Source organism: Acanthochromis polyacanthus, chromosome 21, assembly GCF_021347895.1.
Source record: "Acanthochromis polyacanthus isolate Apoly-LR-REF ecotype Palm Island chromosome 21, KAUST_Apoly_ChrSc, whole genome shotgun sequence".
NCBI lineage: Eukaryota > Metazoa > Chordata > Actinopteri > Pomacentridae > Acanthochromis > Acanthochromis polyacanthus.
The window spans coordinates 3,098,687-3,125,737 of NC_067133.1; the positions used below are offsets into that span (position 1 = coordinate 3,098,687).

The 27,051-nt window shown below is 40.9% G+C and overlaps 2 protein-coding genes across 5 annotated transcripts in view; both read left to right on the forward strand.

The window, feature by feature from the left end:
* The window catches only part of LOC110962785 (myosin-9-like), a 35,955-nt gene extending 19,232 nt beyond the window's left edge, over positions 1-16,723 (forward strand). For both annotated transcript variants that reach the window (XM_022210793.2, XM_022210794.2), the window contains 35 exons: positions 652-744; positions 858-921; positions 1,220-1,318; positions 1,447-1,590; positions 1,700-1,795; positions 1,925-2,196; positions 2,314-2,487; positions 2,626-2,799; positions 2,939-3,053; positions 4,767-4,954; positions 5,671-5,792; positions 5,877-5,946; positions 6,034-6,194; positions 6,460-6,568; positions 6,684-6,815; positions 6,931-7,137; positions 7,249-7,386; positions 7,500-7,623; positions 7,751-7,922; positions 8,080-8,292; positions 8,411-8,555; positions 8,636-8,842; positions 9,061-9,165; positions 9,767-9,919; positions 10,105-10,353; positions 10,442-10,654; positions 10,739-10,951; positions 11,249-11,410; positions 11,495-11,623; positions 11,711-11,799; positions 11,916-12,039; positions 12,970-13,178; positions 13,881-13,989; positions 14,261-14,433; positions 15,176-16,723. In XM_022210793.2, the coding sequence (XP_022066485.1) occupies positions 652-744; positions 858-921; positions 1,220-1,318; positions 1,447-1,590; positions 1,700-1,795; positions 1,925-2,196; positions 2,314-2,487; positions 2,626-2,799; positions 2,939-3,053; positions 4,767-4,954; positions 5,671-5,792; positions 5,877-5,946; positions 6,034-6,194; positions 6,460-6,568; positions 6,684-6,815; positions 6,931-7,137; positions 7,249-7,386; positions 7,500-7,623; positions 7,751-7,922; positions 8,080-8,292; positions 8,411-8,555; positions 8,636-8,842; positions 9,061-9,165; positions 9,767-9,919; positions 10,105-10,353; positions 10,442-10,654; positions 10,739-10,951; positions 11,249-11,410; positions 11,495-11,623; positions 11,711-11,799; positions 11,916-12,039; positions 12,970-13,178; positions 13,881-13,989; positions 14,261-14,433; positions 15,176-15,284 (5,256 nt within the window). In that variant the 3' untranslated portion in view covers positions 15,285-16,723. The remainder of the gene's footprint in view (positions 1-651; positions 745-857; positions 922-1,219; positions 1,319-1,446; positions 1,591-1,699; positions 1,796-1,924; positions 2,197-2,313; positions 2,488-2,625; positions 2,800-2,938; positions 3,054-4,766; positions 4,955-5,670; positions 5,793-5,876; positions 5,947-6,033; positions 6,195-6,459; positions 6,569-6,683; positions 6,816-6,930; positions 7,138-7,248; positions 7,387-7,499; positions 7,624-7,750; positions 7,923-8,079; positions 8,293-8,410; positions 8,556-8,635; positions 8,843-9,060; positions 9,166-9,766; positions 9,920-10,104; positions 10,354-10,441; positions 10,655-10,738; positions 10,952-11,248; positions 11,411-11,494; positions 11,624-11,710; positions 11,800-11,915; positions 12,040-12,969; positions 13,179-13,880; positions 13,990-14,260; positions 14,434-15,175) is intronic.
* Positions 16,724-16,899: 176 nt separating this feature from the next.
* On the forward strand, positions 16,900-25,759 carry LOC110962786 (mitochondrial glycine transporter A-like). Of its 3 annotated transcripts, XM_051940908.1 has the most exons (9): positions 16,900-16,936; positions 18,685-18,773; positions 21,128-21,237; positions 22,095-22,219; positions 22,386-22,470; positions 22,581-22,760; positions 23,895-24,063; positions 24,680-24,843; positions 24,963-25,759. In XM_051940908.1, the coding sequence occupies exons 3-9, from the start codon at positions 21,223-21,225 to the stop codon at positions 25,083-25,085; spliced, it is 861 nt and encodes a 286-aa protein (XP_051796868.1). In that variant the 5' UTR covers positions 16,900-16,936; positions 18,685-18,773; positions 21,128-21,222; the 3' UTR covers positions 25,086-25,759. The 3 variants fall into 3 exon arrangements, with proteins under 3 accessions (XP_051796868.1, XP_022066487.2, XP_051796869.1); XM_022210795.2 differs by lacking the exon at positions 16,900-16,936 and having other exon boundaries at positions 17,383-18,773; XM_051940909.1 differs by lacking the exon at positions 16,900-16,936 and having other exon boundaries at positions 17,383-18,687.
* The last annotated feature ends 1,292 nt before the right edge of the window (positions 25,760-27,051 follow it).

The following is a 27,051-nucleotide window of genomic DNA, read 5'->3' on the forward strand; positions in this document are numbered from 1 at the left end:
AGGTGCAGGACTTCATATTGCAGTGAAAAATGACCACAATGTGAGGAAAAAATTTAATGGAAGCAAAAGAAATCTACTAACTACTTGGAGTTCAGAGGGTGAAACATGGCGTGTACATGGGTACAAATACTTCACTGAAGTCCTTGTCTAGGAGGAAGGAAGGAAACTTTAGAGTTTATTTTGTGCTTGGGGTTCACTGAACTATTCTGCTCTGGGTACCAGGTGATGGGTTATCAATGATAATATCAGGGGTTTTTGGGGTGTTTGCTGATTTGGGCACTAACATGTTGTCATGTGTTGGGATTAAATGCTGGGGTTGTGACGTGTGTTTGTTTGTGTGTTGCTGGTGTGTGTATCTGGTATCCCTCCTTTGTTTAAATGTTTTGTTCTTTATGTTGTTGTCTCTCAAATGTAAGTATATTATGGGTAAATTTACATACCACTGTCAGTGTATTTATTTATGGTGAAGCATGCTAATCGTTTTTAAATAAATGACATCAAATCATAATATAAGGTTCTCAGAATTCGTCATGGTGAATTATCCCTTTTAGTGACAAGTTCTTGTAAGTTCTACAGCCATTGCTTAGAAATATTCTGATGTTAAAATGAAAAGTGTATTTTTTTATATTTTGCGTTGCTGTTTTCCATCAGGGGGAGCTGGAGAAGCAGCTGCTGCAGGCTAACCCCATCCTAGAAGCCTTTGGAAATGCCAAGACAGTCAAAAATGACAACTCCTCCAGATTTGTAAGAATGACTGCTGCGTTTTATGTTTCAGGGTTCTTTTAAATGCCTGTTTTTTTTTTTTTACTAGTCTGTTCCACATACCTTCTTGTAAATTTTGTTTTTCTTCTCCCAAGGGAAAATTCATCAGGATCAACTTTGATGTCAATGGTTACATCGTCGGTGCCAATATTGAAACTTGTATCCTTAATGCTGTCGGGTCGTTGCCTCTGCTTTGGGCATTTTTTAGGGCTAGGCTCGTTTAAGAAAATCTTACTACAATACACAAATAGGGTTTAGAAGTTAGTTGGAATGTGTAGTAAGCTAAGCGACCAGTTAATTGATGCTTCACTATGCTGAAAGAAAATTTTAGCATCATTTTCTAGTATCTTTCTTTTGTTCTTGCTATGTTTAATGGTTAGAAGACAGCTGTCCATGACTGTTGTTGTTCAGAAAGCTTTGTCATGGTTGTACTTGTCCTTGACCAATCAACCTCCAGACCTGTTGGAGAAATCTCGTGCCATTCGCCAGGCCAAAGATGAGAGGACCTTTCACATCTTTTACTACATGCTCACAGGAGCTGGAGACAAATTGCGCTGTAAGCAGCATATTAAAAATAAGTCCCTCCCAAGACACGAGAGTCCTAAAGGATCTGCAATGATTGTTTAGACTTACTGAGGCCCTTATTGTACAGATTATTAACTTCTCCTTTGCCGTCTATCTCAGCTGATCTCCTCCTGGAAAATTACAACAACTATCGCTTCCTTTCCAACGGGAATGTTACAATTCCGGGGCAGCAAGACAAGGATCTGTTTACAGAGACCATGGAGGCTATGAAGATCATGAGCATTCCAGAGGACGAGCAGATAGGTAAAACGACTATTCAGTTTTTGTAGGAATGTGTGTGTCTGTATATGAACTGTCATCTCAACATGAAGCTGGTGTCGTATTCATGCTCCTGTTAACGCTTTGTGTGCAGGCATGCTGAAGGTGGTGGCCTCTGTTCTGCAGCTTGGAAACATGAGCTTCAAGAAGGAGCGTCACACCGATCAGGCGTCCATGCCTGACAACACAGGTGAGTCTCACCTTTACTCTCTGCCTCCTCCTAAATACTTGATAATTGTTCACTTACATCTTAAATGTTGTCGTCGTCTCCCTTTTTCCTGTGAGACTTAACGTCCTCTTCTCATTTTCTCTACAACAGCTGCTCAGAAGGTGTGTCACCTCATGGGCATGAACGTCACAGACTTCACCAGGGCCATTCTGTCACCCAGGATCAAGGTGGGCCGAGACTACGTCCAGAAGGCTCAGACCCAGGAGCAGGCAGAGTTTGCTGTGGAAGCCCTGGCCAAGGCTACGTATGAAAGGATGTTCCGCTGGCTGGTCATGAGGATCAACAAAGCCCTCGACAAGACCAAGAGACAGGGAGCCTCCTTCATCGGCATCCTGGACATCGCTGGCTTTGAGATCTTTGAGGTAAACATGAAGCAAAATTTAAACGACTTTCCTATTAAATATGTACATGTAAATATATACAGTAAAAATGTCTTGCTCAATGGTGTTCTTAAACATTTTTCTTTTGTCTCTCTCCAGCTGAACTCATTTGAGCAGCTGTGCATCAACTACACCAACGAGAAGCTGCAGCAGCTCTTCAACCACACCATGTTCATCCTGGAGCAGGAGGAGTATCAGAGGGAGGGCATCGAGTGGAGCTTCATCGACTTCGGCCTCGACCTGCAGCCCTGCATCGACCTCATTGAGAAACCTGTGAGTCTGCCATTGTCATTCACTCCCTCAATTTCTTTGCATGACCAGGCATTGGCTCCTGGTTATTTCTGTTGTAGTATATGAATATTTTTGTTCTTCTAGTATGTGTTTTATTAATTCTCTCTCTGGTGTTCCCAGGCCAGTCCTCCTGGCATCCTCGCCCTGCTGGATGAGGAGTGCTGGTTTCCCAAGGCCACAGACAAGAGCTTTGTGGAGAAGGTGCTCCAGGAGCAGGGCACACACCCCAAGTTCCACAAGCCCAAGAAACTGAAGGATGAGGCAGATTTCTGCATCATGCATTATGCTGGCAAGGTAAACGTGCAGAGTTTGTAAGATGCACTCATTAATGCATTTCTTAGACCTGCTTAGTCGGTTTTATAGCCGTTCTGCACTCTTCTAGTTGTCCTACTTCTTACCAATGTGACATTTTCTGCCTAATGCGACTTCTCAGGTGGACTACAAGGCAGATGAGTGGCTGATGAAGAACATGGACCCCTTGAATGACAACGTGGCGACACTCCTCAACCAGTCCACTGACAAGTTTGTGTCTGAGCTGTGGAAGGACGGTGAGTCGAGGCAGATTGTTGTTAACCCAGGAATCACTGCCTCTCAAAGGCTTAATGTGGGATGTTATTTCATGCCGATTTCTTGTTCATATTGCTTTCTTTCTCTTCTACTGTCTGGTGTGTGGACCTTTGTTTTTACCTTTTTCAAATCCCATCGGTTGTTTTCTATCCATTTGCTCCTGTGTTTGGCCCCATTTTGTCTGTCATCTTTTCTTTTGGCGGGTCATAGAATTACAGAATTGTCAGAGAGCATATTTTTATCAGCGTTTTCCTATTCTACACTCAGACTCAGGTGAAAAGTTTTTTTTTTTTTACCCATTTATTTTGTATTTTTTCCTTCTTTCTCCTGCAGTTTGTCACACTTATTTACTCCGTGAATCCTCTGTCGTCCGTTGTGTCTTCACCCTTTTCTCCTAACTTTATCTTTCCAAAGATGTCAGTGAATTGTGTGAGTTGTTTCTGTCTTAAACCAGCTCTGTGTGCAGTAGAAAAGTCTTCTGGTTGTCTTACCACTTGTTGCACTGTCATTGAACTCTCCTTCTCTCCCTCTGTGTAATAGCGTTGTGTGGTGACTCCTGGTGTTGGTCTTGGGTACTGCAGCAATGGGTATATACTGCATGGGTTTGGTTTGGTTTTTCTGTCACCACAAAAATACATGCCCACTGCAACCACCGAAGTCTGTCACCTTCCTGACGCCAGTACATGTTCAAGTTAACAATCGCACATAGTTTTCACTGAGAACGACAAACTGGCCGTGTTACCAGTTGACAAATCTTCTCTACTCACTGCACTGGTGGATATTATTTTTTCATTATGGTGTGTTATCTTTCCACTCTTCACTGGCTTGTAGTGACTCTCCTGTCAACCCGATTTCTGTTTCCCTCCACATTCACCTGTTGTTTGTGTGGTGTTTCACCGATCCTGGTTTTATGAGGCTACGTCCACACAAATACGTTTTCCTGTTTAAACGATCTCCACACAGACGAGCCTTTTGGCACCATTTCGTCTCCATATATATCCTTACATCATTCATGCAAACGAAGTATGCATATGCTGGTGTAAATGAGTAGATGGCAAAGGATTGGTTGCTTAATTGTAGAAAATACTATGAAGGAACAGAAATAATGAAAGCTAGGATCAGAAATGTTCTTAGACAACAAGACAAGAAGGTAACCAACACTTTGGATTTGTTATTCATATTGAATTAGCCATTCTAGTCAAGGCTGATGTCTTTGTTTTTCTCTGCAAATGGGTCATGTGAAAGAAGTGTGACATGGCAACTGACAAGTCCCAAGCGAACATGGGTGTCTGTGTCATTGTTTCTGAAAGTCTCAGTTTCTGCTGTCCAGATTGAAACACAACCACAAAGTAAAACAGGATCAGCAGTGTTTTCGAAAGTCTCTGTTTCGAGGATTCTAAAACGCAGAAGTGGCGTGAACCACAGTAGCGTAGCAGAAGTTATGTATTCAGAAACAAAAGCATGTCAGTGTGGACGTAGCCCGAACCACCTCTTCTCTCTTCTGGTGTGAGTTTACCAGGAGGAAGTGGAGAGACAATGGTCATATTCATTCTTCCTTGTGAAATGCATTTGGTTTGAATTTGCCTGGTTAAATATTCATATTATTAAATGAGACCACACTGAATTTGTGCATAATGCATCTTTTCTTTCTGTGTCCCTTTTTTTTTGTTTTCTTTCTACTGTTCCTCTTTCAGTGGACCGCATTGTGGGTCTGGATAAGGTGTCTGGCATGTCAGAGATGCCCGGTGCCTTCAAAACCCGTAAAGGCATGTTCCGCACAGTGGGCCAGCTGTACAAAGAGCAGCTGTCCAAGCTCATGGCCACGCTGAGGAACACAAACCCCAACTTTGTCCGCTGCATCATCCCCAACCACGAGAAAAAGGTATCAGAGAAGTAGTGGCATCTCATAGGGTGTTTCCACTGCAGGAACCTTTTGAATTACTAAGGAACTACAGCAGTGTTAAACTCGAAGCATCCAGTGACCAAATTAGTTTCATTAGGATAGTTTAGTGTTGAAAAAAGTCCCCACGGCAGTGGTTGTACTTTCAAAAGATCAAGGGTTTTAGGACAGTTTTTATGACTAAAGCTGACTTGTCACAGAACTATTTTGACAGTAAATTTTTTGCTACTTTGTTCACGAAACAATAAAATGCTGTTGCAAAGTTCTGAAAAGAAACGGAATGCAAACAAGCTAAAAACATGTAAGAGAGTGAAGGGAAGAGATTCAAGTGACTGTAGAATTACCAAAGCAAGTAACTGAGAGGGAAACATGTTAAGACCTCATTTGCTTGCATTCTAAAGCAAAATAAAAATCAGTGAGACAGTAGTGGTTCACATAAGAACCAGTCTTTTTTTTAATCTGTTGAAGGTGTCAGACCCTGTCCTCACTTTGCAGTCTGTCAGTATTTCAATCTGCCTCAGCTCCATTATGGTGGAAATTCTTATAGAAATATACAAGATCTTTCAGTTCACAAGTTTTGTTCCATTGGTAAAGTAGTTTCTGTAAATTTTATCTTTTTTTTTTTTTTTTTTTTTTTTAGTTGTAAAAGTACAGATTAGACGTGTCTGTTTTGACCAGCAAATGTTTCTCATCCTCAGGCTGGTAAACTGGACCCCCACCTGGTTCTGGATCAGCTGAGGTGTAATGGTGTGCTGGAGGGAATCCGTATCTGCAGACAGGGCTTCCCCAACCGCATCGTCTTCCAGGAGTTCAGACAGAGGTAACGGATAATAACATGACATAACATACATTTCACCACTTATGTCTTTCAGGTTGTGTGTTAAATAATATCTCCTCCTCCCAGGTATGAGATCCTCACTCCCAATGCCATCCCCAAGGGGTTCATGGATGGAAAGCAGGCCTGTGTGCTCATGGTAAGAGGGCCATAAAATTCTATCTGGGCTTAACGATACCTCTTCCCTCAGCCGTGTGACTCATCAGTGTATTCCTTTTCTGTTCAGATCAAGGGTCTGGAGCTGGATCCCAACCTGTACCGCATCGGCCAGAGCAAAGTCTTCTTCAGAGCGGGAGTCCTCGCTCAGCTGGAGGAGGAGAGGGACATGAAGATCACAGACATCATCATCAGTTTCCAGGCCTGGTGCAGAGGCTACGTGGCCCGCAAGTAAGAAGTGCCAACCACTGCTTATTCTGTCATTACATTGTTATCAAGAGGCTGTTTTGTAGCTGCTGACATTATTTATATTGTCATTGGAGTGTCATTATAAGGATATGACACTGGTGAATTGTTTAATGTTCAATTTGGCAGAATATCACAATAATCAAAGGAAATGACTGGCTCAAACATGCAATAAAACGTATAATTCTTGTCATTAAGTACGTAGGATTAAACATGTCATTGTCTGACTCTGTCTGGTGTTGCTTTGTAGGGCTTTCGCCAAGAGACAGCAGCAGCTGACTGCAATGAAGGTGATCCAGAGGAACTGTGCTGCTTACCTTAAACTCAGGAACTGGCAGTGGTGGAGGCTCTTCACAAAGGTGAACCTCAGTCTCCTACAACATCTGAGACGTTGTTTTTTTTGTTTGTTTTTACAACTTTGCTTTCACAGCTTTGTCTTTTCTAACTCTCCCTGCTTCCACAACTTTATCCCAGGTGAAGCCTCTGCTGCAAGTCAGCAGACAGGAGGAGGAGATGCAAGCCAAGGATGAAGAGCTGGTTAAGGTGAAGGAGAAGCACCTCTATGCTGAGAAGCAGCTCCAGGAGATGGAGGAGAAACAGCAGCAGGTAAACTTTTACCTACAACTCCATGCCCCTTCAGTTCATTAACGAATACATCTGAATATGATAAGTGCTGTTTATTTTTGTTGATTTACCTGTTTTTCTTTTGCTTTGCTCACAGCTGAGTGCTGAGAAGATGGCCCTGCAGGAGCAGCTTCAGGCCGAAACAGAACTCTGTGCCGAGGCTGAGGAAATGAGAGCCCGTCTGGCTGCCAAGAAGCAAGAACTGGAGGAGATTCTCCACGACCTGGAGGCCCGTGTGGAGGAGGAGGAAGAGCGTGCTTCTCATCTGTCTTCAGAGAAGAAAAAGATGCAGCAAAATATTACTGTAAGTGGGGGAAAAAAAATATGCACACACTAGTTTAAATACACATATAGAATTAATGCTTTACTGTTTGATTTGCCTTTTCTAAACCTCCTGTCATTTATCTGCACACAGGACTTGGAGCAGCAGCTGGACGAGGAAGAGGCTGCCAGACAGAAACTTCAGCTGGAAAAGGTCACACTGGAGGCCAAGATGAAGAAGATAGAAGATGATGTTATGGTTTTAGATGACCAAAACAACAAACTGAACAAGGTTGGGATAAAGGATGCTTTAAACTGCTGATAGATTGTGTGGTTGAATAATAAAGTGCACCAAAGTGTTTTATCTCTCACTTCACTTGTTGTTTACCTCTTTTATGAATTCAGGAGAAGAAGCTGCTGGAGGAGAGGATCTCTGAGTTCACCACTAACCTGGCAGAGGAGGAAGAGAAATCCAAGAGCTTGCAGAAACTCAAGACCAAACACGAGGCCATGATCACAGACCTGGAGGGTAGGAAGGAAACGCTAGAGAGACATACAGTGACTTGCATGATCTACTATAGATCACACTGGACTGACATGGATGAAGGTGTTTTTTCCATCCCAGTAATTTGACATTTGTGTTCTTTCTCTGTCAGACCGCCTGCGTAGGGAGGAGAAGGGCCGTCAGGAGCTGGAGAAGAACCGTCGTAAGCTGGAGGGCGACTTCACCGAGATACACGATCAGATTGCTGAGCTGCAGGCCCAGATTGCTGAGCTCCGTGCCCAGCTGGCGAAGAAGGAGGAAGAGCTCCAGGCTGCTCTGGCCAGGTTTGTGTGAATGCTAAATCACAATTTTGAAGGTTAAAAATAGCAATCAGAATAGTATGTATTTATGTGTACTCGGTTCATCAGTTAGTAGTTTTTGTTGTTTTTACCAAGTGGATGATGCATAATTAGCTTACCGTCTAACTCATCCTCCCTGAAGGATGGAAGAGGAGGCTGCACAGAAGAACCTGGCCCAGAAAAAGATCCGTGAGTTGGAGGCTCAGCTCTCTGAACTGCAGGAGGATTTGGAGCTGGAGAGGCAGGCCCGCATCAAGGCAGAGAAACATCGCAGGGACCTTGGAGAAGAACTTGAGGCCCTCAAGACCGAGCTCGAGGATACTATAGACTCCACTGCTGCTCAGCAGGAACTCAGGTAGAGATATGGGTGTGGGGAAAGGTACAACAGCTAAACTTTTGTGTCATGCTGCAAGGTGTTTTGGTCCATTGTGTACCTTCACGCAAGTGGATTAATGTCTGCCTTTCCTGTGTAGGGCCAAACGTGAGACGGAGGTGGCACAGCTTAAAAAGACCCTCGAAGATGAAGCCAAAGTCCACGAACACCAGCTGATTGAGATAAGGCAGAAACATGGTCAGGCCTTCGATGAGCTCAATGACCAGCTGGAGCAGGCTAAGAGGGTAAATTGAACCTTTGTATTCAGTTTTGTTTTTGTGTTGTTTCTTCATAAAAGTTACTGAGCCTTTCTCCTTCCCTGCAGAACAAAGTGTCGATGGAGAAGGCTAAACAGGCCCTGGAGTCAGAGAGGAACGAGCTGTCCATCGAGCTACAGACGCTGATGCAGGGCAAAACGGATTCAGAGCATCGCCGGAAGAAGGCTGAATCTCAGGTCCAGGAGCTGCAGCTTAAACACTCAGAGAGTGAGCGCCAGAGGATGGAGCTGGCTGAGAAACTTGCAAAAACGCAGGTACGAGTCTTTGAGAGAATTTTTGTGATGTAACTTAGCAGGATTATGGTTCCCTGTCAGTCTATTGCATTTCAAACACTTGCGTTTATGCTTTCTGCTTGTGTTGATGATCACATTTGACTACATTTATCATTGTGCTCATCTTAAGCTGTTTATTATTGGCTATTCTTTGCCAATGTACACATCCATACAAGCTGAACCCTGTCCTTCATCCACAGGCTGAACTGGAAAATGTTACCGGTGTTCTCAATGAAGTGGAGAGCAAGTCCGTTAAGGCAGTGAAAGACTGCTCTGCTGTGGAATCCCAACTGCAGGACACCCAGGTACGCTGCCATAAACATTTTCTGTTCTGCTCTAGATTCAGAGGTAACAGATTGGCATATACGGGGCACATCCATTTGCACCAGATGTGTAACTGATTATTCAGACATCAATTTATTGCAAATGTGATTAAGTGAAGGTTTATGTATATATCTTTGGTTTTAACCATTTGATAAATACTCCCTGTTTGCCGTTCGGGATGCACAGAAGAGTGTGATGTATGTGTTTGACACTTTTTCTGGGAGAAATTTGCATGTAACTTGCACCAGACTTTGGAGTTCATCCAACTGATCCATCAGATCATTTGATCAGCTGTTGGAGGGCGACGTTAATTTTCATTTAGGCCTTTGTGGCACAGCTACAGGCAGAGGGTTCAGATTACTTCATGACAAAATACCAAATGTTTGATCGGTTGTTTAGTCATGTAAACATTTCCAACGTCAGCAAAGGACTGTGAAAAGAGCTTTTTTTGAGGCGAAATCTGAACATCATCAGCACAGACACTCAAACATTCAAGTTAAATAAAGGTTCAACACTGAAATCTAAGTATTAGCCAGTGCCCTGTTTACTCTTTGTAACCCTACATGTCCATTTTTACAACAGGAACTACTCCAGGAAGAGACACGCCAGAAATTGTCACTTAACACACGTCTGCGCCAGCTTGAGGATGAACAAAACAACCTGAGGGAACAGCTGGAGGAAGAAGAGGAGTCCAAGAGGAACGTAGAGAAGCAGCTTCAAACAGTGCAGGCTCAGGTGAGACACATGTCCTTCACTGATAACTTTCATTCTGACCATTAGCATAGAAAATTGCACTGCTGTTACTAATTGGTAACAAAATTCTCCTAATTTATTAACTTAAGAATTGATGAATTATTTGGATGAATGGACCACACATTCACTTCACATTAAATGCTTGACTGGATTTTATTTCCGCGCAGCTCGCTGAAATGAAGAAAAGGGTAGATCAGGATGCTGGGGTTCTGGAAACAGCTGAAGAGGCAAAGAAGAAGGTCCAAAGGGACCTGGAGATGACAAACCAGCGTCTGGAGGAGAAAAATTCTGCCTATGAAAAGTTGGACAAAACAAAGACACGTCTCCAGCAAGAGTTGGACGACCTGATAGTAGACCAGGACCACCTCCGACAGATTGTCAGCAACCTGGAGAAGAAGCAGAAGAAGTTTGACCAGGTTGGCCAATGAGTATTTACAGATGCTTTAGAAACAGTTTAATTAATTGATCTTCACAGACATTAAACCTTTCTCTGACTTTCTGTAGATGCTGGCAGAGGAGAAGACCATCTCTGCCCGCTATGCAGAAGAGCGTGACCGGGCTGAAGCTGACTCCCGTGAGAAGGAGACTAGGGCATTGGCTCTAACTCGGGAGCTGGACTCTCTGATGGACATCAAGGATGAACTGGACCGCAACAACAAACTGCTCAAGGCTGAAATGGAGGACCTGGTATCCTCTAAAGATGACGTTGGCAAGAATGTAAGTCGAGAAAATCTATCTTGACAAGCATGTTTGTTCTTTTGCTGTCTACATGCCGTTCTCACACTGCTCTGTCATCTGCAGGTCCACGAGCTGGAGAAGTCCAAACGTTCTCTGGAGCAGCAGCTGGAGGAGATGAAGACTCAGCTGGAGGAGCTGGAGGACGAGCTGCAGGCCACAGAGGACGCCAAGCTGCGTCTGGAGGTCAACATGCAGGCAATGAAGGCCCAGTATGAGAGAGACCTGGCAGGACGTGACGAGATGGGCGAGGAGAAGAAAAGGGCTCTGGTTAAACAGGTACAAATATAAAATGATCTGGGTCTTACTTGGAATAAATGTTTTCTTCTTTTGCTGAACAGTCTGCATGTCACATCTTAGGATAGTTGTGCTGGTTGCAAATGTTTTTACCTTTCTAATTGGATAAGATAATGACTCATAACATTGCAAGTCACAGATACAGAGCTTAAAAAATATGAGGAAAGAATATCAAATTTATTTCTAAATGACACTTTTTCCTTGGACATGAACACTGCTAAACAGGTGAAAGCATACAGGTGCAGATTTGGATGTGAAATGAATGCATGTGTCCTTCAGGTGCGGGAGATGGAGCTGGAGCTGGAGGATGAGAGGAAGCAGCGTTCTGCAGCCGTGGCGTCGCGCAAGAAGCTGGAGCTGGACTTGAAGGAGCTGGAGGCCGCCATCGACATGGCCAACAAGAACCGTGACGAGGCTCTGAAACAGCTCAAAAAAGTCCAAGTGAGTACAACAACAAAAAAAGATTAAATGCTAAACAGAGTTTTCCCCCCAGTTTCCTCACTTTTTCCGTTTTTCTGTTCTCAGGCCCAGATGAAGGATCTCATCCGGGAGCTGGAAGATACCCGCATGTCCCGAGAAGAGATCCTCGCCCAGAGCAAGGAGACTGAGAAGAAGCTGAAAGGCATGGAGGCCGACATGATCCAGATGCAGGAGGTTGGCATGTGCACCTTGTGTTGTTACCTTTCTTTTCTGTTTTTCCCTCCTTCTGTTGCTCATCTTTTCTCATTCATTGCTGTGCAGGAGCTGGCGGCTGCAGAGCGAGTCAAGAGACAGGCCCAGCAGGAGAGAGACGAACTGCAGGATGAGATAAATAACCAGGCTGCCAAGAAGTAAGAGCTCTCAGGTTCTAGTAAAATGATCAAAGTGTCAGTTGTGTGCATCGTGTGTTTGTAGCTGATATCCTTCCCTGCTTCCTTTAATCTCTGCTCCTTTCCTCTGTTCTCAGCGCTCAGGTTGCAGAGGAGAGGAGACGGCTGGAGGCTCGTATCGCTCAGCTGGAGGAAGAGTTGGAGGAGGAGCAGTGCAATACTGAGCTGACCAGTGACAGGCTGAAGAAAGCAATGCTGCAGGTTTGTAGCTAAACATTTACCAAGGGGTGTAAGGCTTATCCATCGCCATGCCGAGGAATTACAGAATCACTGATTGCTAGATTTGGATGAAAACTGTTAGATTTCAAGCTGTTGCATGTACTTGCACACAAAGGTTAGGTGCTGTTTCTGGTCCAGATTTGGAATGAAGGTGGGGTTGTAAATGCTCACAGGGTCTAAGGATCAGACTAATTCCTGGGTAGGTTTTCTGTGGTTCAGATGAGGAAGAATCTTGGGTGCCAATGAAGTCATGATGTGAAGGATAACCTCATTAAACAGTGTTAATTTTTGACATTTTGGTCAATATTTGTGCAATACTTCTGTCACTGAAATAGGAAATGCTCTTAAGATTCATTTTACATTAAATTTTTGGAACAAAGTTGCTTTTTTAATGTTAAATACAATCTTTTTATTTTTTCCCCTTATTACTACTTACAAAACTAATTAGCCAACATGTTTAATTAGTTTAACAGATAACACTGAACCATAAAACAGCATGATAATGCATTTTTTTCATACAGTGGTGAAAAACAAGTTTATATTATCATGAAATATTTGTGGAAAAATCTTTTTCTTGTTTCAAAATGTGACTGCATTAGACAGACACAAATACAAATGATGTTTATTGTTTGCAAGAAAAACTAAAAAAACTAAATTCTGCCAAAATGACCCAATACTTAAAATTTCTTATTTTTATGGAACCAATCAATTTTAAGTTTTTAATGGCTGTTTTTTTAGGATTTAAGTGTCATGGCTGTGATTGTACTAAAAGAAATTGCACTTGAAGACCTAAGCGATATGCAATATAGATGCAAATGTATGAGTTGTCCACAAACTTTTTCCACCGCTGTATTCACCCCAGTCGTAGCAGAGTGTTCGTCACTGACATGTCTGCCTTACGCTTTTATTCAGACCGATCAGATGAACGTGGAGCTGACTGCCGAGCGCAGCACCTGCCAGCGTGTCGAAGGCGCTCGCTCCCAGCTGGAGCGCCAGAACAAGGAGCTGAAACTGAAACTGCAGGAGCTCGAGGGAACAATCAAGTCCAAGTACAAGGCCAACATGTCTGCCCTGGAGGCAAAGATCGCTCAGCTGGAGGAGCAGCTGGACATGGAGACCAGGTGAGGAATACAGAAATGAGAGACAAGTGACCAGAGATTTAACTTCAGAGGTGTTTTTGTTTATACCAGGAGGTGTTTCATAGATATGAGTTCTATAAATGTACAAATCAGCTGTAATAGCTTTCTTAAAGGTATCACTTAAAGTCTCATGATGCATGTCTTTTAGCAAAGGTAGAAATGTGCCGCTTTTTACTCCTTTACTACGTTTCCTTTCAAAACATTTTTAATGGCACTGCCCTTCTTTGACCGTTTCTGTCACTAGTTAACTTTCAGATTACCCTTTTATGTAACATAATGTGCTGCTCTACATTTCTGTAGATGAACAACAGAACCAGTTTGAAGTTGTTGAAATCAGCTTCACCTGGACAGACTGCAGCAGCTGTTTGCTCATTAAATCCAATCCACATATAAAACAATTCACCAAATCCCTCTGCAGCGAACTGTTATCCACATTAAATGTTTTTTTGACAGTGCATTGTCATGGGCGATATGCAACACAACACCACCTGCAGTGGACATTTCTGGACACTATATATGCCTTTACTTTCAGTATTTAAAGTATTTTTTGATAACGTTTGTTAGGTACTTTGGCTTGAATGATATTTCAATTCAGACCTCTATTTGAAATTCTGTATTTTTATTTTGATGGATTTGGAAACTTGCTGTACCACCAGAGTTGAACTAGTTTTTCTTGATGCTCAGGGAGAGGCAGGCTGCCACCAAGCTGGTGAGACGCACCGAGAAGAAACTGAAGGAATTCATCCTCCAGGTGGATGACGAGAGGCGCAACACAGAGCAGTACAAGGACCAGGTCAGAGGTTTTCCTTCTCCATTCCTGGGTGTTTATCAGTGTGATATTCTTGAGCATGTGTACTTTCCAGAACTAATAATGCAGAATAAGTAAAACAACAAATCCAAAGTGGGCTTTAATGTTCAAAGTGGTGATTCCTGAACAACATGAGATAAAATATCAGGTGGTTTCTCAGCAGTATATCAGCGTCACGGTACACTACATCCAGCTGAACAAATGGTATTTTTTGTGCATCTAACTTTGTCTCCATTCATTTGTGTTTTTATTTCAGGTGGACAAACTGAACTCCCGTTTGAAGCAGCTGAAGCGTCAGCTGGAGGAGGCTGAGGAGGAGGCCCAGAGAGCCAACGCCAACCGAAGAAAACTTCAGAGGGAGCTGGAGGACGCCACGGAGTCCGCAGAAGTCATGAACCGTGAAGTCACCTCCCTCAAGAACAAGATCAGGTGGGAAAATAATCCGTGTGTGGTTCGTTCTTTGGTTTTTCTGTTTCAGAATAAAATCTAAAAAAACGATAAACTGTGTTTTTTGTTCTTCAGTTTTTAAAACCTAAATGTAGAAATGTATTCTTCAACTATTGGAAAAAACACAGTGGTGGATTTTTGTTGTAACTTTTAAACCCAAAATACGGCTGTTGTTTTAATTTGTTGTAACACCGGAAGTGCCGGAAGTTGCTGAGGAGGAACAGTTTTGAGCTGGTCTGGAAACGCATATCAGGAATGGCTGTACTCGAGCCCTTTTCCAATTTCATTCACGAGCTCTTTGAGAGTGGAAAACCCACGCAGAAATCAGCGACACTTTGCGTCACCATGGAGCTCCACGTTGCTCTGAGTGTCAGGAGGTTCTGCATGGAGAACAATTTGATTTCTGGTGCAGGCTTAAAGGAAAACTGTTTTTTTGTGTGTTTTTTTTTTTTGTTTAAACCTTTAAATTGGTTAAAAAAAAGTGTTTTTTTTTTCTCTCTACTTTTTGTTTTTCACATTAAATTTTTAAACGAAAAAACAAAACTATTGTGATTTGGGTTCGCTCATTTTATTTTTGAAAAACCAAAGAACAAACCATACACAGATTGAAAAAGGCTGTAATGTAAAAACAGTTTTTATTTTTCTCTACATGAATGTAACTCATGAAGTGGTATCACATTATTTTAAGAAGAGCATACTGACTAGCTTTTCGTTTCTGTTCCAGGCGTGGCGACCTTCCCTTCACTGTGCGCCGCACCGTCACCCGCACCGGCATTGAAAGTGACGAGGAGAGCGAGCCCAAAACCGAGACCCCCGAGCCGAAGCCTGAATGAACGGTGCCGCTCCGCTCCTTAGAACTGCATCAGAAACAGACAGACCCAAACACACACATGAGTACACATTACTGTAACTCCAACGGAGAGGAACACAAACACGAGAATGTTGTCCAGACTAGAGACAGGGATTCAGCTCCTTCCTTCACGTTTAGTCCTGCGACAGTCTGATCTCCTGAATGGTGACAATCTATGCATCTTTAACACACTTTTACACACACAAAAGCCAGTAAACTCGGACAATCACCATGCTGACAAACACTCACACAATATTTTTGGGCCAAATTTTTCTTTTGCGTCATTTTTCTTTCTCTGGGAAAAGTTTAAAAAAAAAAGCAAAAAAAAACAGAACATATTTTTTATAAAACAACATTCCACTTATAATAGTCCTAATTTAGGATCTATTTTTCTAATTGAAGAAAAAAGAAAGAAGTGAACTTAAATGAAGACAGATTACTGGAAGGGGACCAAAGTAATATCTCAATCTATAGACTTGTATTTTATGCAGACGTTTTTATAATGGTTAAAGATGGAAGTGCTTCGTGTTTATTATTCTCGCGCTCTCGCCTCAGTTTATTCAGACGGTTTGTATGCTGAAATGTATTCTATCACTTTAGCTGCAGTTAGCACTTGTGACTACGCTTTTGGGCTTAAATATTTGTTACATTTCACGCGGAAGCTAAATCGGAGGCAGATGTCAAGTAACAATTGGAGACTCATTGGAAAAACTGAAGGCATTTGATTGTGACTGTGCGGAAATTTCTTAATTTTGCACTGAGATGAAAACAAACAACACTTTAGCCTAGATATAATAAACCACTGCATCTGTGTGTTTTAGTAAAACCGGTGACAGAAGCGCGTGCTCATTCAGTGCATGCACACACGGCCAACACACCTTTAAATGCAGCTGAAACCTACAGGGCTTCTGTCGGCTTCTTTCTGGACATGCATTGATTTTTATGTTTGTCCCTATCAGTGTTTTTGTTAAAGATTAAATGAGGTGGTGGGGTCATGTTTTTTACTCACAGCACACACTGTATTCTCAAGGCACAGCTTGTTGAGAGAGCCGAGGTTATCATGAACCAAAGGCAGACTTAGGAGGCATCACCGAAACAACCTGTGGTCACTCGACTCTGACGAACACGAGTTTCTGTAGAGATACAAGCTATTTGTGTGGACGGTGTGAACCCTCACAGGCTGTGCCCAGGGTCGGCTTTTGGCTCACACTGCTGGAAAGTGAGAGGAACATGTTGTTACTGAAGAATAACAGCTCACGGTTAAAAGGATCACATCTTTCGCACTTAAAGGAAATCCAAAAAAAAATAAAAAAATACTGCATCTCAATTATTTTGTAATGTTTCTGTCTGCACCTCTGGAATGGAAATCATGTTGTGAATTATTGGTATTATTACAATTAAAGATGCTTTCTAAACTGCTAAGATCTGATGTTTGTTTGTTCGTGTTGAACGTGAGATTAAAGGGGTTTTTGGGAGGAGGGTACGGTCTGGTTTGAAGTTCAAAATGTGACTGTTGTTGTTGATGAAATGGTGAGTAATCCCCAGCAGAGGGCAGTCAGGGTTCTCCAGAAGCACCAGCAAGTTAGAACCGGTTCTACCATTAGAGTGAAAGTCAACAAGGATGGACACGTTTGGGTGAGAGCTTTGTTTTTGGAGTAGATTGTCGTCTTTTATATCATGTTCTTCAACTGAACACTTGGAGAGAATGAAAACGCCAAAACTAAAATTCTGTTTTAAATTTACAGTCAGTGTTGGAGGATTAGATACAGAATTAATGGTCTTTATTATTTTCTGGTGCATATGCTTCAATACTTTAATCTTTTATTTTACTTCATTACAGTACAAAGGGGTACTTTGTGATCCACTGTATTCTGCAAGTTACAGTTCATTAATATCTGTTTTGCTGCTTTTTCTTGCAAAACAGAATAAGACGGTATAGGGTTTCTAAATTAATAACTTAATATATGAGAATATGACTCTCCAGATTCTTGCTACCGATGTCAGATTTAGATTTTGTGTGAATTGTTTGACCAACAAGAGTATTACGGTTTTTTATTTTTAATGCTATAACCAAAATGTCTTCCAAACAAACAGTTCTTAAAATTACTAACAACCTTTCTGCAGATCCTCAGTTGGCTTTTGTTCCCCTTTCCGATGATCTCCAGTTTCTTCCACAGATTCTCGATGGATTCAGATCTGGACTCTTACTGGGCCGCTCCTACACAATGATATTGTCGTCCTTTAATCATTTCTTCACCACTTTGGCTGCATGTTCCAGATCATTGTCTTGTTAGAATGTTCAATGCTGTCCAGTGTGAAGATCTGCAGATTTTTTTTTATGCTGTCATCTTTTCTCAGGGTGCACTTTGCTTTGACTAGGCTGCCTTAGCCGCCGACTAACATTACTGAATTATTACCTTTCTACCATGGTGATGTTCTTGAGCGTGAATGCTTCTTCTAACAGCTCCATTTTTTCCCATCCCACTAGAAAACTGATTGCCAGGTAAGTTTCTACAAAAGCTTGGCACGTTTTTGTGTCTTTGTCTTGTAGAGATGCAGTCCTCCTTGGTTTGCATCTATGGAGACCAGCCTTATTTAGTGGTGGTTAAAGTGTCGGTCTTTAGATGTTGGTACCAGAACAGTTCAGATTCACCAGGATGGTCTTGGTGGTGGTGATCTTTGGTTTCCTCTTGAATCTCACTTTTCGCACACTTTTCTTGGATATTTTTCAGTGTGGAGCCTTTTGTACTTTCTGATGCTGATTTACACTGTGACTAGTGTAAACTTTACAATGGCTTTACAGTCTTTCTGTGACAGACCCTCATAGTCCCCCCAAGATGTTTGGTTTAGGTCACGACTTGCAATAGATTAGTGACTAGAGAACTAGTGCTTCAGGTTTTCTAAATTTATGGTGTATAAGAATGATGTAGAAATTACTGGGAACATTTGGAAAGGGATAAATGCTGCATTTTCTCATGAATAAGTGATATGACTAATTTTGTACTTGGTTGTTAAAAACAAATGTAGAAATCGTTCAAATTCACATCTCCAACACAATATCTTATCATTTTTTGTCAATTGTTGTGATTTCTTATGTAATTTCCATCCAGAAGATAACCTTTGACCAAATACGAAGTCATTATTCATATAAATCGACTCTGAAGAAGGTGTGGACTATTTCGTGGGTCAACGCTGTTGGACCAATCAGAATGCAGCAGCCTCCAGTGGGCGCGGCTTAGGCGCAGTTACGACAGAGAGCGTCATCAAACAGGAACCAGCCGGTTTTATCTCATCAATGACCGCCGGTCGACCGGTTTTATTTTACGGAGCTCTTCTTCTGTTGACCGGAGCTCTGCTTTTTCTCCATTCTCTGGTTGTTGCAGGCGGTAAGAACGATTTCACCGACACTTGGCTGCTGTTATTTCTCGGCCCCTCGAAAGACAAAAAAGCTTCAGTGCGGCAACATAGTAAGGTGCGTCAGAGGAACAAACTACTATTTTCAAAGCTACCTTTTTACAAACCAGAGCATCTCTGTATAAGTTTTGTCTTCTCTTCACTGTTTCCTGTTTTTTAATAGTTTTGAATTTTGAAATATGGAACAATTAGGCTAGCAGCTAATTAGTGGGTTCAAACTTTTGTCTGAGTCAATCTCCCCACACTGAGAAGATTTTAAGTATTTATATTATTCTGCATAGATTCATATTTTCGGAAGCAAATGTGAATATCAAAATAAAAGCTCAAATGTATGTATTTATATATCGCTTTGAAGTGAAAGAAGCACGACTACCCCTAAATTAACAAAAATCCTGTTTTGGTTAACAAAAGAAATCACATTTCTTTCTTCACGTGGTCCTTCATTCAGTTGCAGAATTCTTTGGTACTTTATTTTCCTCCAGTAAAATACCAATAAGCATTTACATTGTTGTGTACCACAAAAATAGTAGATTTTAGATACTATTTTTAGAATAATACAGTATAAATGTTCAGATACAGTACAGCAAGGTGGTCCATTTATACACCAGGTGTCAGTAATTTTCTCTGCTGCTGTTAAACTCAACATCAGTCTGACTTCGAATTGTTCTGTTGCTCAGCATCGGGGGGAAACTCTGTTAGACTATATTCACACCACGGCTGATCAGTTTCTTGCGTTTGCTCTTTTAGTCTTTTGTCCACATTTTGTAATGAAGGATTTGAAAATGCTGTAATTATCATTATTTCAGGTGGAAAATAATTCAAAGAATCACACCAGAGAAGTCAAATTTATTTCCAAAAGCACATTTAAAAGTGAAGAAGTGCTGCAAAGTAAAATAATGAACAACAAAATAAAATTGCTAACATAATATGAATAAAACTACACAATAATACATCAAGATGGGGTGTGGAGAAAGTCTCGAGCAGCATTTTAAAATATTTACGGTAGATTAGGAGCAACTACTGCAAAAACTTGATCGATTACATTTTTGACCCTAAAGTTAGTGCAAAATTCAAATATATATATATATATATATATATATATATATATATATATATATATAGATAGATATAGTGATCATCTGCAAGGCTTTGAGGTTCAAGGCTTCCTTTTTAAAATGGCCTGAGTGACCAAGAAAAAATCTCCCAGACATAAAACTGCATAAAAACTTATAAAGTCATTTTGTTCAACTAAATGAACTAATTTGATAAAATATTTGAAAGAAGGCAAAACAAACTGACAAGATGTAAAATCAGCATCTAAAATAAAAATAAACATAGTATATTTAAATATTAAGAATACTAAGAGTATCCAAAAACCTTAAGTCTTAATTTTCTTAGAAGTGCCATTTTAGGGAACATTTAGAGTGAATTTAACAGCGATTAAGTGATTTTTAGAGCAGATGGATTAAGGCCAGAGAAGTTCTGACATGTACCCAGGTGTGGCTTTATAAACAAATAAAAGAACTTTAAAATCACGTCTGTATTTGTCAGCTAGTTAGTGTAGGAATGCTCATACATGAGTAAAACTCTCCAGTTTTTTGGTACCGTGTATGAGTTTTTTGACAGCTGCAGATGAAACTGAGAGGACTGGAACACCAGGAACTTGGATTTACAGTAATCCAGCATTGAGGAAATGAACAGAGGCCACAGTCTACATGTCATTCAAAAAGTGGATGGATTTCAGTTTGACAATCATCCTCAGTTGAAAGTAGCAGCCTTTCACCAGAGTTTATCTGTCTGGAAAATGTCAGTGCTGAGTCAGACATTCCTGTCATGGGCACAAACGTTTACTGTCAGTGACTCTTAGTGGTGTAACCAAACACAGTATCACCCAGTAGGTCTGCAAAAATATTAATAAGATTACTAGAATTATCAATTTTAAGATGTGCATTAAGAAAAAAATTCCATTGAGTCATTATTTTTCTGTGGTCATTTGTGTTATTTTATAGCACAAAATAACAAATAGTATCTGTGTCTGAGAAATCACTTTCAACTAAGTTACCCATACAAAGACAAGACTGCAAAAGTAAAACACATGATGTCTGTAGACTATTTTCTAACCCCACTGTGCCAAATCCATCCTGACTGTCACGGTGCTTCAGTTTATTGCATATTCACAGTCATGTGAAACACGTGCTCCAGATCCATCCTAATGTGCAGCACGGTGATCGCCACTTAGTTAATGAGTAGCTGTGTGTTCTCTTGGGTGGTCGCAATTAGGAAAAACAGCATTGGTCTGGTGATCTGTACATTTAATCAGGGAAGCCTCAGCATCTGCACGAGATGATCAATAGAAAAGACTGACTCAGGGCTGAAAGGCCAGCTGGTAACTTCATGTTTTCCTCTCTTTAGGTGCAAACATTTCAAAGGGCAAACCTGAAAGGAGCCTGAAAGATTCAGAAGTGGAAGAAAAGCAGAGGGAAACTTTATCATCATCCTGAAGAACTATGGAACTGTCACTGGTGAGTTTTATAGCAGGAACAGTTAAGTTAACAGGAGGTCAGGGCACCCGTCTGGCTGATATCGCTCTGATATACTGACTGTAAATTTAACCTCCCTGTTGTGACTGTAGTCCAGAGGCTGCAGATCCAGGACAAAGTGAAGAAGTGCAGGATCATTAAGTTTAGGGAGCAAACTCTCTTGTTACATAACAAATGAATTATTCAGGGAGATTAAACACTGCAGACTTTACAAGATTTTGTCGGTTCTGTTCCGTCTATGCAGATTGCTGAAAGCTTTTAGTCTTAGCCAACACACCTGTAAAAAAGTAAGTAGAAACTGGGCAGCAAAAGTTTTTTTTAATTGAAAAAAAATATGTTTGATCTGAAAGTAACTTTATTCCAAAATACAGCTATGTTACTGAAAAAATAATACGTTAACCCACTGAAACAATCTGAGAATTATCTTAATTTTCGGACATTGTAACACATCAGAAAGACACATTCAATGTTTTGTCTGTAGCTTTGGACCCTTGGTTGTGTAAAGAAATGGTTTGACCCACTGAAACAAACAGGATAAAAACATTTTCAATCATTTTGTTCAACTAAACTAATTAATGCCCACTGAAACAGACAAATAATGTGTGAAACCACTGAAACATACAGGAAAAAAGCTTTTTAAATCATCAGCAATCAGCAATGGGGGAATGATTGTAATTTTAGGACAACACATCAGGAAGACACGTTTAATGGTTTACCTGTAGCTTTGGACCCGTGGTTGTTTAAAGTTTGGAAGAAAATAAGAACTTAACAATATATCACATGTAGAATGTAGTTATTTAATGGCAACTATAATTTTCCCACATCTGCTCACCCCTCAGGCTCACCCGGCCATCAAAGCCTTCATGTGTGGCTCCTTCAGTGGGACCTGCTCCACGCTGCTGTTCCAGCCTCTGGACCTGATCAAGACCCGTCTGCAGACGCTGCAGAGCGGCGTGCAGCCCGGGTGAGTCACTTACAGACAGTTATCACTGCTACTAGCCTGCAACATTGTGACCTCCAAAAGCTGCTTTATTGACAGGAGAACACAAAACAGCAAAACCTTGTGCCACATGCGCAATATTTACTGCTGATCCTCTGTATTTGAATTCATCTGAATGTTCGCTTCACAGCTCAGGCAGAGTGGGCATGATGTCGGTGCTCCTCAGCGTCGTTCGGACAGAGAAGCTGCTGGGACTGTGGAAAGGAGTTTCACCGGTTAGAACATCTTCATATTCCTCATAACAGAAGCCAAACCTTTTCCATATTACATGAAAATGGATCTAAATTTCTGAAATTCATCTGAAAACGTGCTCTCTCCCCTCCAGTCCTTTGCTCGCACCATCCCAGGAGTGGGCATCTACTTCAGCACCTACTACTCTGTGAAGCAGCACTTCTTCCAGGACGGCAGCCCGGGGGCGGTGGAGGCCGTGCTGCTGGGAGGAGGAGCCCGGATGGTGGCGGGGGTCGTGATGCTGCCGGTTACTGTCATCAAGACACGCTTTGAAGTAAATCAGCTGCTATACATGAGTCAATATGTAGATACATCCATCCATCCATACAACGCTTAATCCTACGTGGGATCACTAGGAGGCTGAGGTCTATCCTAGATGACTTAGGGTGAAGGCATACATTTAGAGACGATCAATCACACTCACATTCACTCCTCTGGACAATTTATCAATTAATCTCAGTATGTTTTTGGACTGTGGGAGGAAGCCGGAATAGCTGGAGGAAGCCCACACCTGCACAGGGAGAACATGCAAACTCCATGTAGAAAGATCCAGGTTCAGGCTGGGATTTGAACCGGGGATCTTCTAGCTGCAGGGTGACAGTGCTAACCACCGTGCATCCCTATGTAGATATAGTTTTCTCTAAAATAATTGCTGTAGTACTTCAGCCTTTCCTCGTCATTCAGGCTGTACAACTAATCATTTAAAATCTAAATCTTCTGTCACACTTTTGATGGTGTCTTATCTGTCAATGTTCCATCACATATTTTAGATCCATTACCCAATGAGTGTTAAAGTGTGCTTTTAAAAATATATATTGCAAATCAAATCACATTATTTTTCAAGAAACAAAAATGCAAATTAAATATATTTCCCCAAATCTGATGTAGTGGGAGCCCAGAGAACAAACCACAGAGCTTCAGTGTGCAGTTCTATGAAGTAAATGAAAAAGAAATGAGCATTTTATGTTAAACCAGCAATTAATAATCATGCTTTTTTTTCTCCTTTTTTATAAATTATAATTGCAAAATGTATGTTTTGCACGGCAGAAATACCTTTACTAAGATTTAATTAGAAGTTTGGTGTGGCATTATGGCATTTTAAAGTTATTTTACAAACGGCAGCATTGCTGATATTTCTGGCTGTGAAAGTCAGGAAAGCACCAATCTGTATTTAAAGAAACTTAAAGGTGTATTTTACTTGAAGTCACCTCCATTAAACATGCCAGACGGTCCTAATTTAAACTGGATGTAGAGACGTTTCAAAGACACCTGTTCGTTTGTGTGATGCCTTAAAAAAAGATTTTCAAACATTTAGGAGTGCCTTGTTGAGTTGTACAATGTGTTTCTGGTTTAGTTTTTTTTATTTAACTGTGTTTATTGAACTAAGCTCCTTGTGTTTGTGCTTCAGTGTGGCAGGTACAGTTATGGGAGTGTAACCGGGGCTCTGCGCAGCGTCTGTCGGACTGAAGGTCCTGCTGCTCTGTTCTCTGGACTCACGGCGACGCTCCTCAGAGACGTTCCTTTCTCTGGGATCTACGTCATGTTCTACAGTCAGACCAAGGCCTCGCTGCCAAAAGGTAACTAAAGGCTCAGAGGAAGACGCATAAAAGGCTTTTGAACAATCTCTCTAATGTCCTTTTTACCCTCCTGTTGTCTTTATTTACGGGCACCAAAAAATATTGTTTCTTTGTCGAAAAAAAAATCCAAAAATTCACCCAAAAAAACTCCCCAAATTTCTGAAAATTTGCAAAACCTTCAGGAAGAAAATTGCAATAATTCCGTAAAAGTTTCCCTTAAAAGTTTTAGTTTAAAAAAAAATCCCCCAAATGTGGCAAGAAAATTCTTGCAAATATTTTCCAAAAATAAGTAAAAATCTTCCAAAAAAAATCCTAAGATATGTAAAGTGATTCCATATATATCAGTAAAACTTCTAATATTTTCTTTAAGAACATTCACAAAAAAATAATCAACCAAAATCAACCAAAATTCACTGGATTTTAATGTGAATGTTCTTAAGAAGCATTTTTAACATTTCTTTTTTTCCACCAAAAAATGTTCAAAAATTTCCCAAAAATGTTGAAAATGTGGACATCAGAAGTTTCACTGTGAAAATATTATTTTTTTTCCACATTTTCAAGCTTTAAAACGGGTCAGTTTTGACCCACGGGTTAAATGAAATCCCTTTCCTTCCAGAGATCAGCTCCTCTCCTTCGGCCCCGCTGGCTAACTTCAGCTGTGGGATCCTGGCCGGCGTTCTGGCCTCCCTGATCACTCAGCCGGCCGATGTGGTCAAAACACACGTTCAAGTGAATCCGCAGTCCCTGAGGACGGCAGAGGCGATCAGAATCATCTACACGGTAACTGATCTGAACAGTTTTAAGCTTCACGATGTCGCTGCGCTGCATTTTCATTCATAAATCCTTTGATCAGACTATGGTGTTGATCACATCTCACACCCGTCCTCTCTCTCTCTCAGGATCATGGACTCCAGGGCTTCTTCAGGGGGGCAGTTCCTCGGTCTCTGAGGAGGACGATGATGGCAGCCATGGCGTGGACGGTGTATGAGCAGATGATGGCACACATCGGGCTGAAGTCGTGAAAGAACGTCGATCAGAAACAAGGAAGAGATTGAAGACTGTGATGAGCGCACTGGAAGGAACTGCTTCAGTGGAGTTGCTCAGAGGAGTGCCGAAGGCTTTCTAAAATGTTTCACGGCCCGGTGAGGAAGGAAGCGAACCAGTAGTTGTCTAAATGACTGACAGGAACGTTAAAAGAGAGATGTGGACGATCTACTGTCTAAAATGTGTCTTATAGCTGAAAATTGGGGAAGCTTGTGCCATGTAACTCTGATGTTTTCTCTTGCACTATTTGGAGATTTTGCTCGTTTTAGAAAGGCCTCAGTGGAATTTCCAGCATGTGTGTGTCTTGGCTTCTGGGGATTATATTCGGTCAAAAGACTGCAGTGACACAGTCCATGATTACTTAAGACTGTGCCACAGATAAAGCTCAGATTTCTGTCATTCACTTCAATCCCAGCAGCAGTAGATTAACACCCTTAGTGCCGTCATTTAGGAGTCTCTGTGCCTTGTAAATAACACTATTCTATTTATATTCTAACAGATTATTTTTTTAAAAAGTAAAATATGTGCTTTTGAATGCTGCCTTAAAATTGAATCATCTCATATTTCAAGTGTATTTGAATGCAATTGTATTTTTTCAGAAGTATTTGACCTTTTTAAAGATGCTTGATGGATTAAAATTATGTAAAACAAATATATGTGTGTGTGTGTGTGTGTGTGTGTGAATCTTGGCGTTAATTTTGAGCGCACTCGTGTCTCCAGAGTAAATTATTCAACAGAAAACTAGACATTAGTGCCTGAAGGCTGGTCGACCTCTGGGTGGGAGTCGCAGTGACACAGCACACTTAATAATCAAGTTTAGCTCGCTCAGTATCTGCGTCCCACTTCTTTGGCCCTACAAGAACAATATTTTCCATACATCAAATTCATTTTTAAAACTATAAACGGTTCAAATTCCAGTAGCTGAACTGTGTCTCTACATGCAGTTTATCGCTCTTAATTCCATTCCTCTCATTAATCAGAGTGCACATAACACTATAATGACCTGTGAGAGGCAGGACTTGCTGATCCGGTTATAAAACTATCAGAAGTGAGAGGTTACAAAGACATGTTGCGGAGCGTGTTGTCAGAGAGAGCATGAGGGCCAAAGACTTATCACAGAGATAAGCAGCATGGTGGGAGGGGAGCTGTGGCATCAAATAGGAAATAAGGACAAGGAGTGTAAAACTCACAGTAAAGTCAGAAAGAGTGTCCTATCAGCAGAAATGGACCAACGATGCATGAAAGACAAGCGTTGTGCATTTTACTCCACTGCATTTATGTAACAGCTTTAGATAATGTTCTAATTAACATAGCTTTATTCCCATTGTAATAACCACCCGGAACAAAGTAAAATAAGACACCGAGTATTACATATTTATTTATTTTCAGCGGCTGCTGTTTCTTTTTATCATTTCTTTTAGACATCTACTTGGTGAGCTTGTGTTTTTGTGTTTTGTAGTTTTTAAAGTTGGAGCCTTCAAAGAAGAATTTCTGTCACCATTTGGGACAGACAGTAAAGTTTATTTATCTATCTGTCATTTTTTCCAAACAAAATATGAAGAACTGGCAAAATGGGATGTTTTGGAGTAAATTAGACAAACAGTTTATACAAGCACATGTTAAACAATTGCTCAGTTAGTCAATAAGCAAACTGACTAATAATCTAGAGAACCTAACATTCACTGAATTTTTACACAGCAAACATCAATTGAATAATGGAATATATATACATACATATATATATATATATATATATATATATATATATATATATATATATATGCTATACTGTTTACATTGTATATATATGTTATTTTGCATGATTTGATACTGTCTTTGGTATTTATTTTGCATCTCTCTATCTAGTTTTTATTCTTATTCTTTATTTGTATTGATTATTTATTATAATACTGTGTATAATTGTGTTTGCGATAAATAAAGGTC

What these genes read in the sequence shown, in the direction of transcription:
- LOC110962786 (XM_051940908.1), top strand. An exon ending in CAAGGCCTCGCTGCCAAAAG is followed by an intron (nt 24,064 to 24,679) that starts GTAACTAAAGGC and finishes CTTTCCTTCCAG; the next exon opens with AGATCAGCTCCTCTCCTTCG. An exon ending in CGATCAGAATCATCTACACG is followed by an intron (nt 24,844 to 24,962) that starts GTAACTGATCTG and finishes TCTCTCTCTCAG; the next exon opens with GATCATGGACTCCAGGGCTT.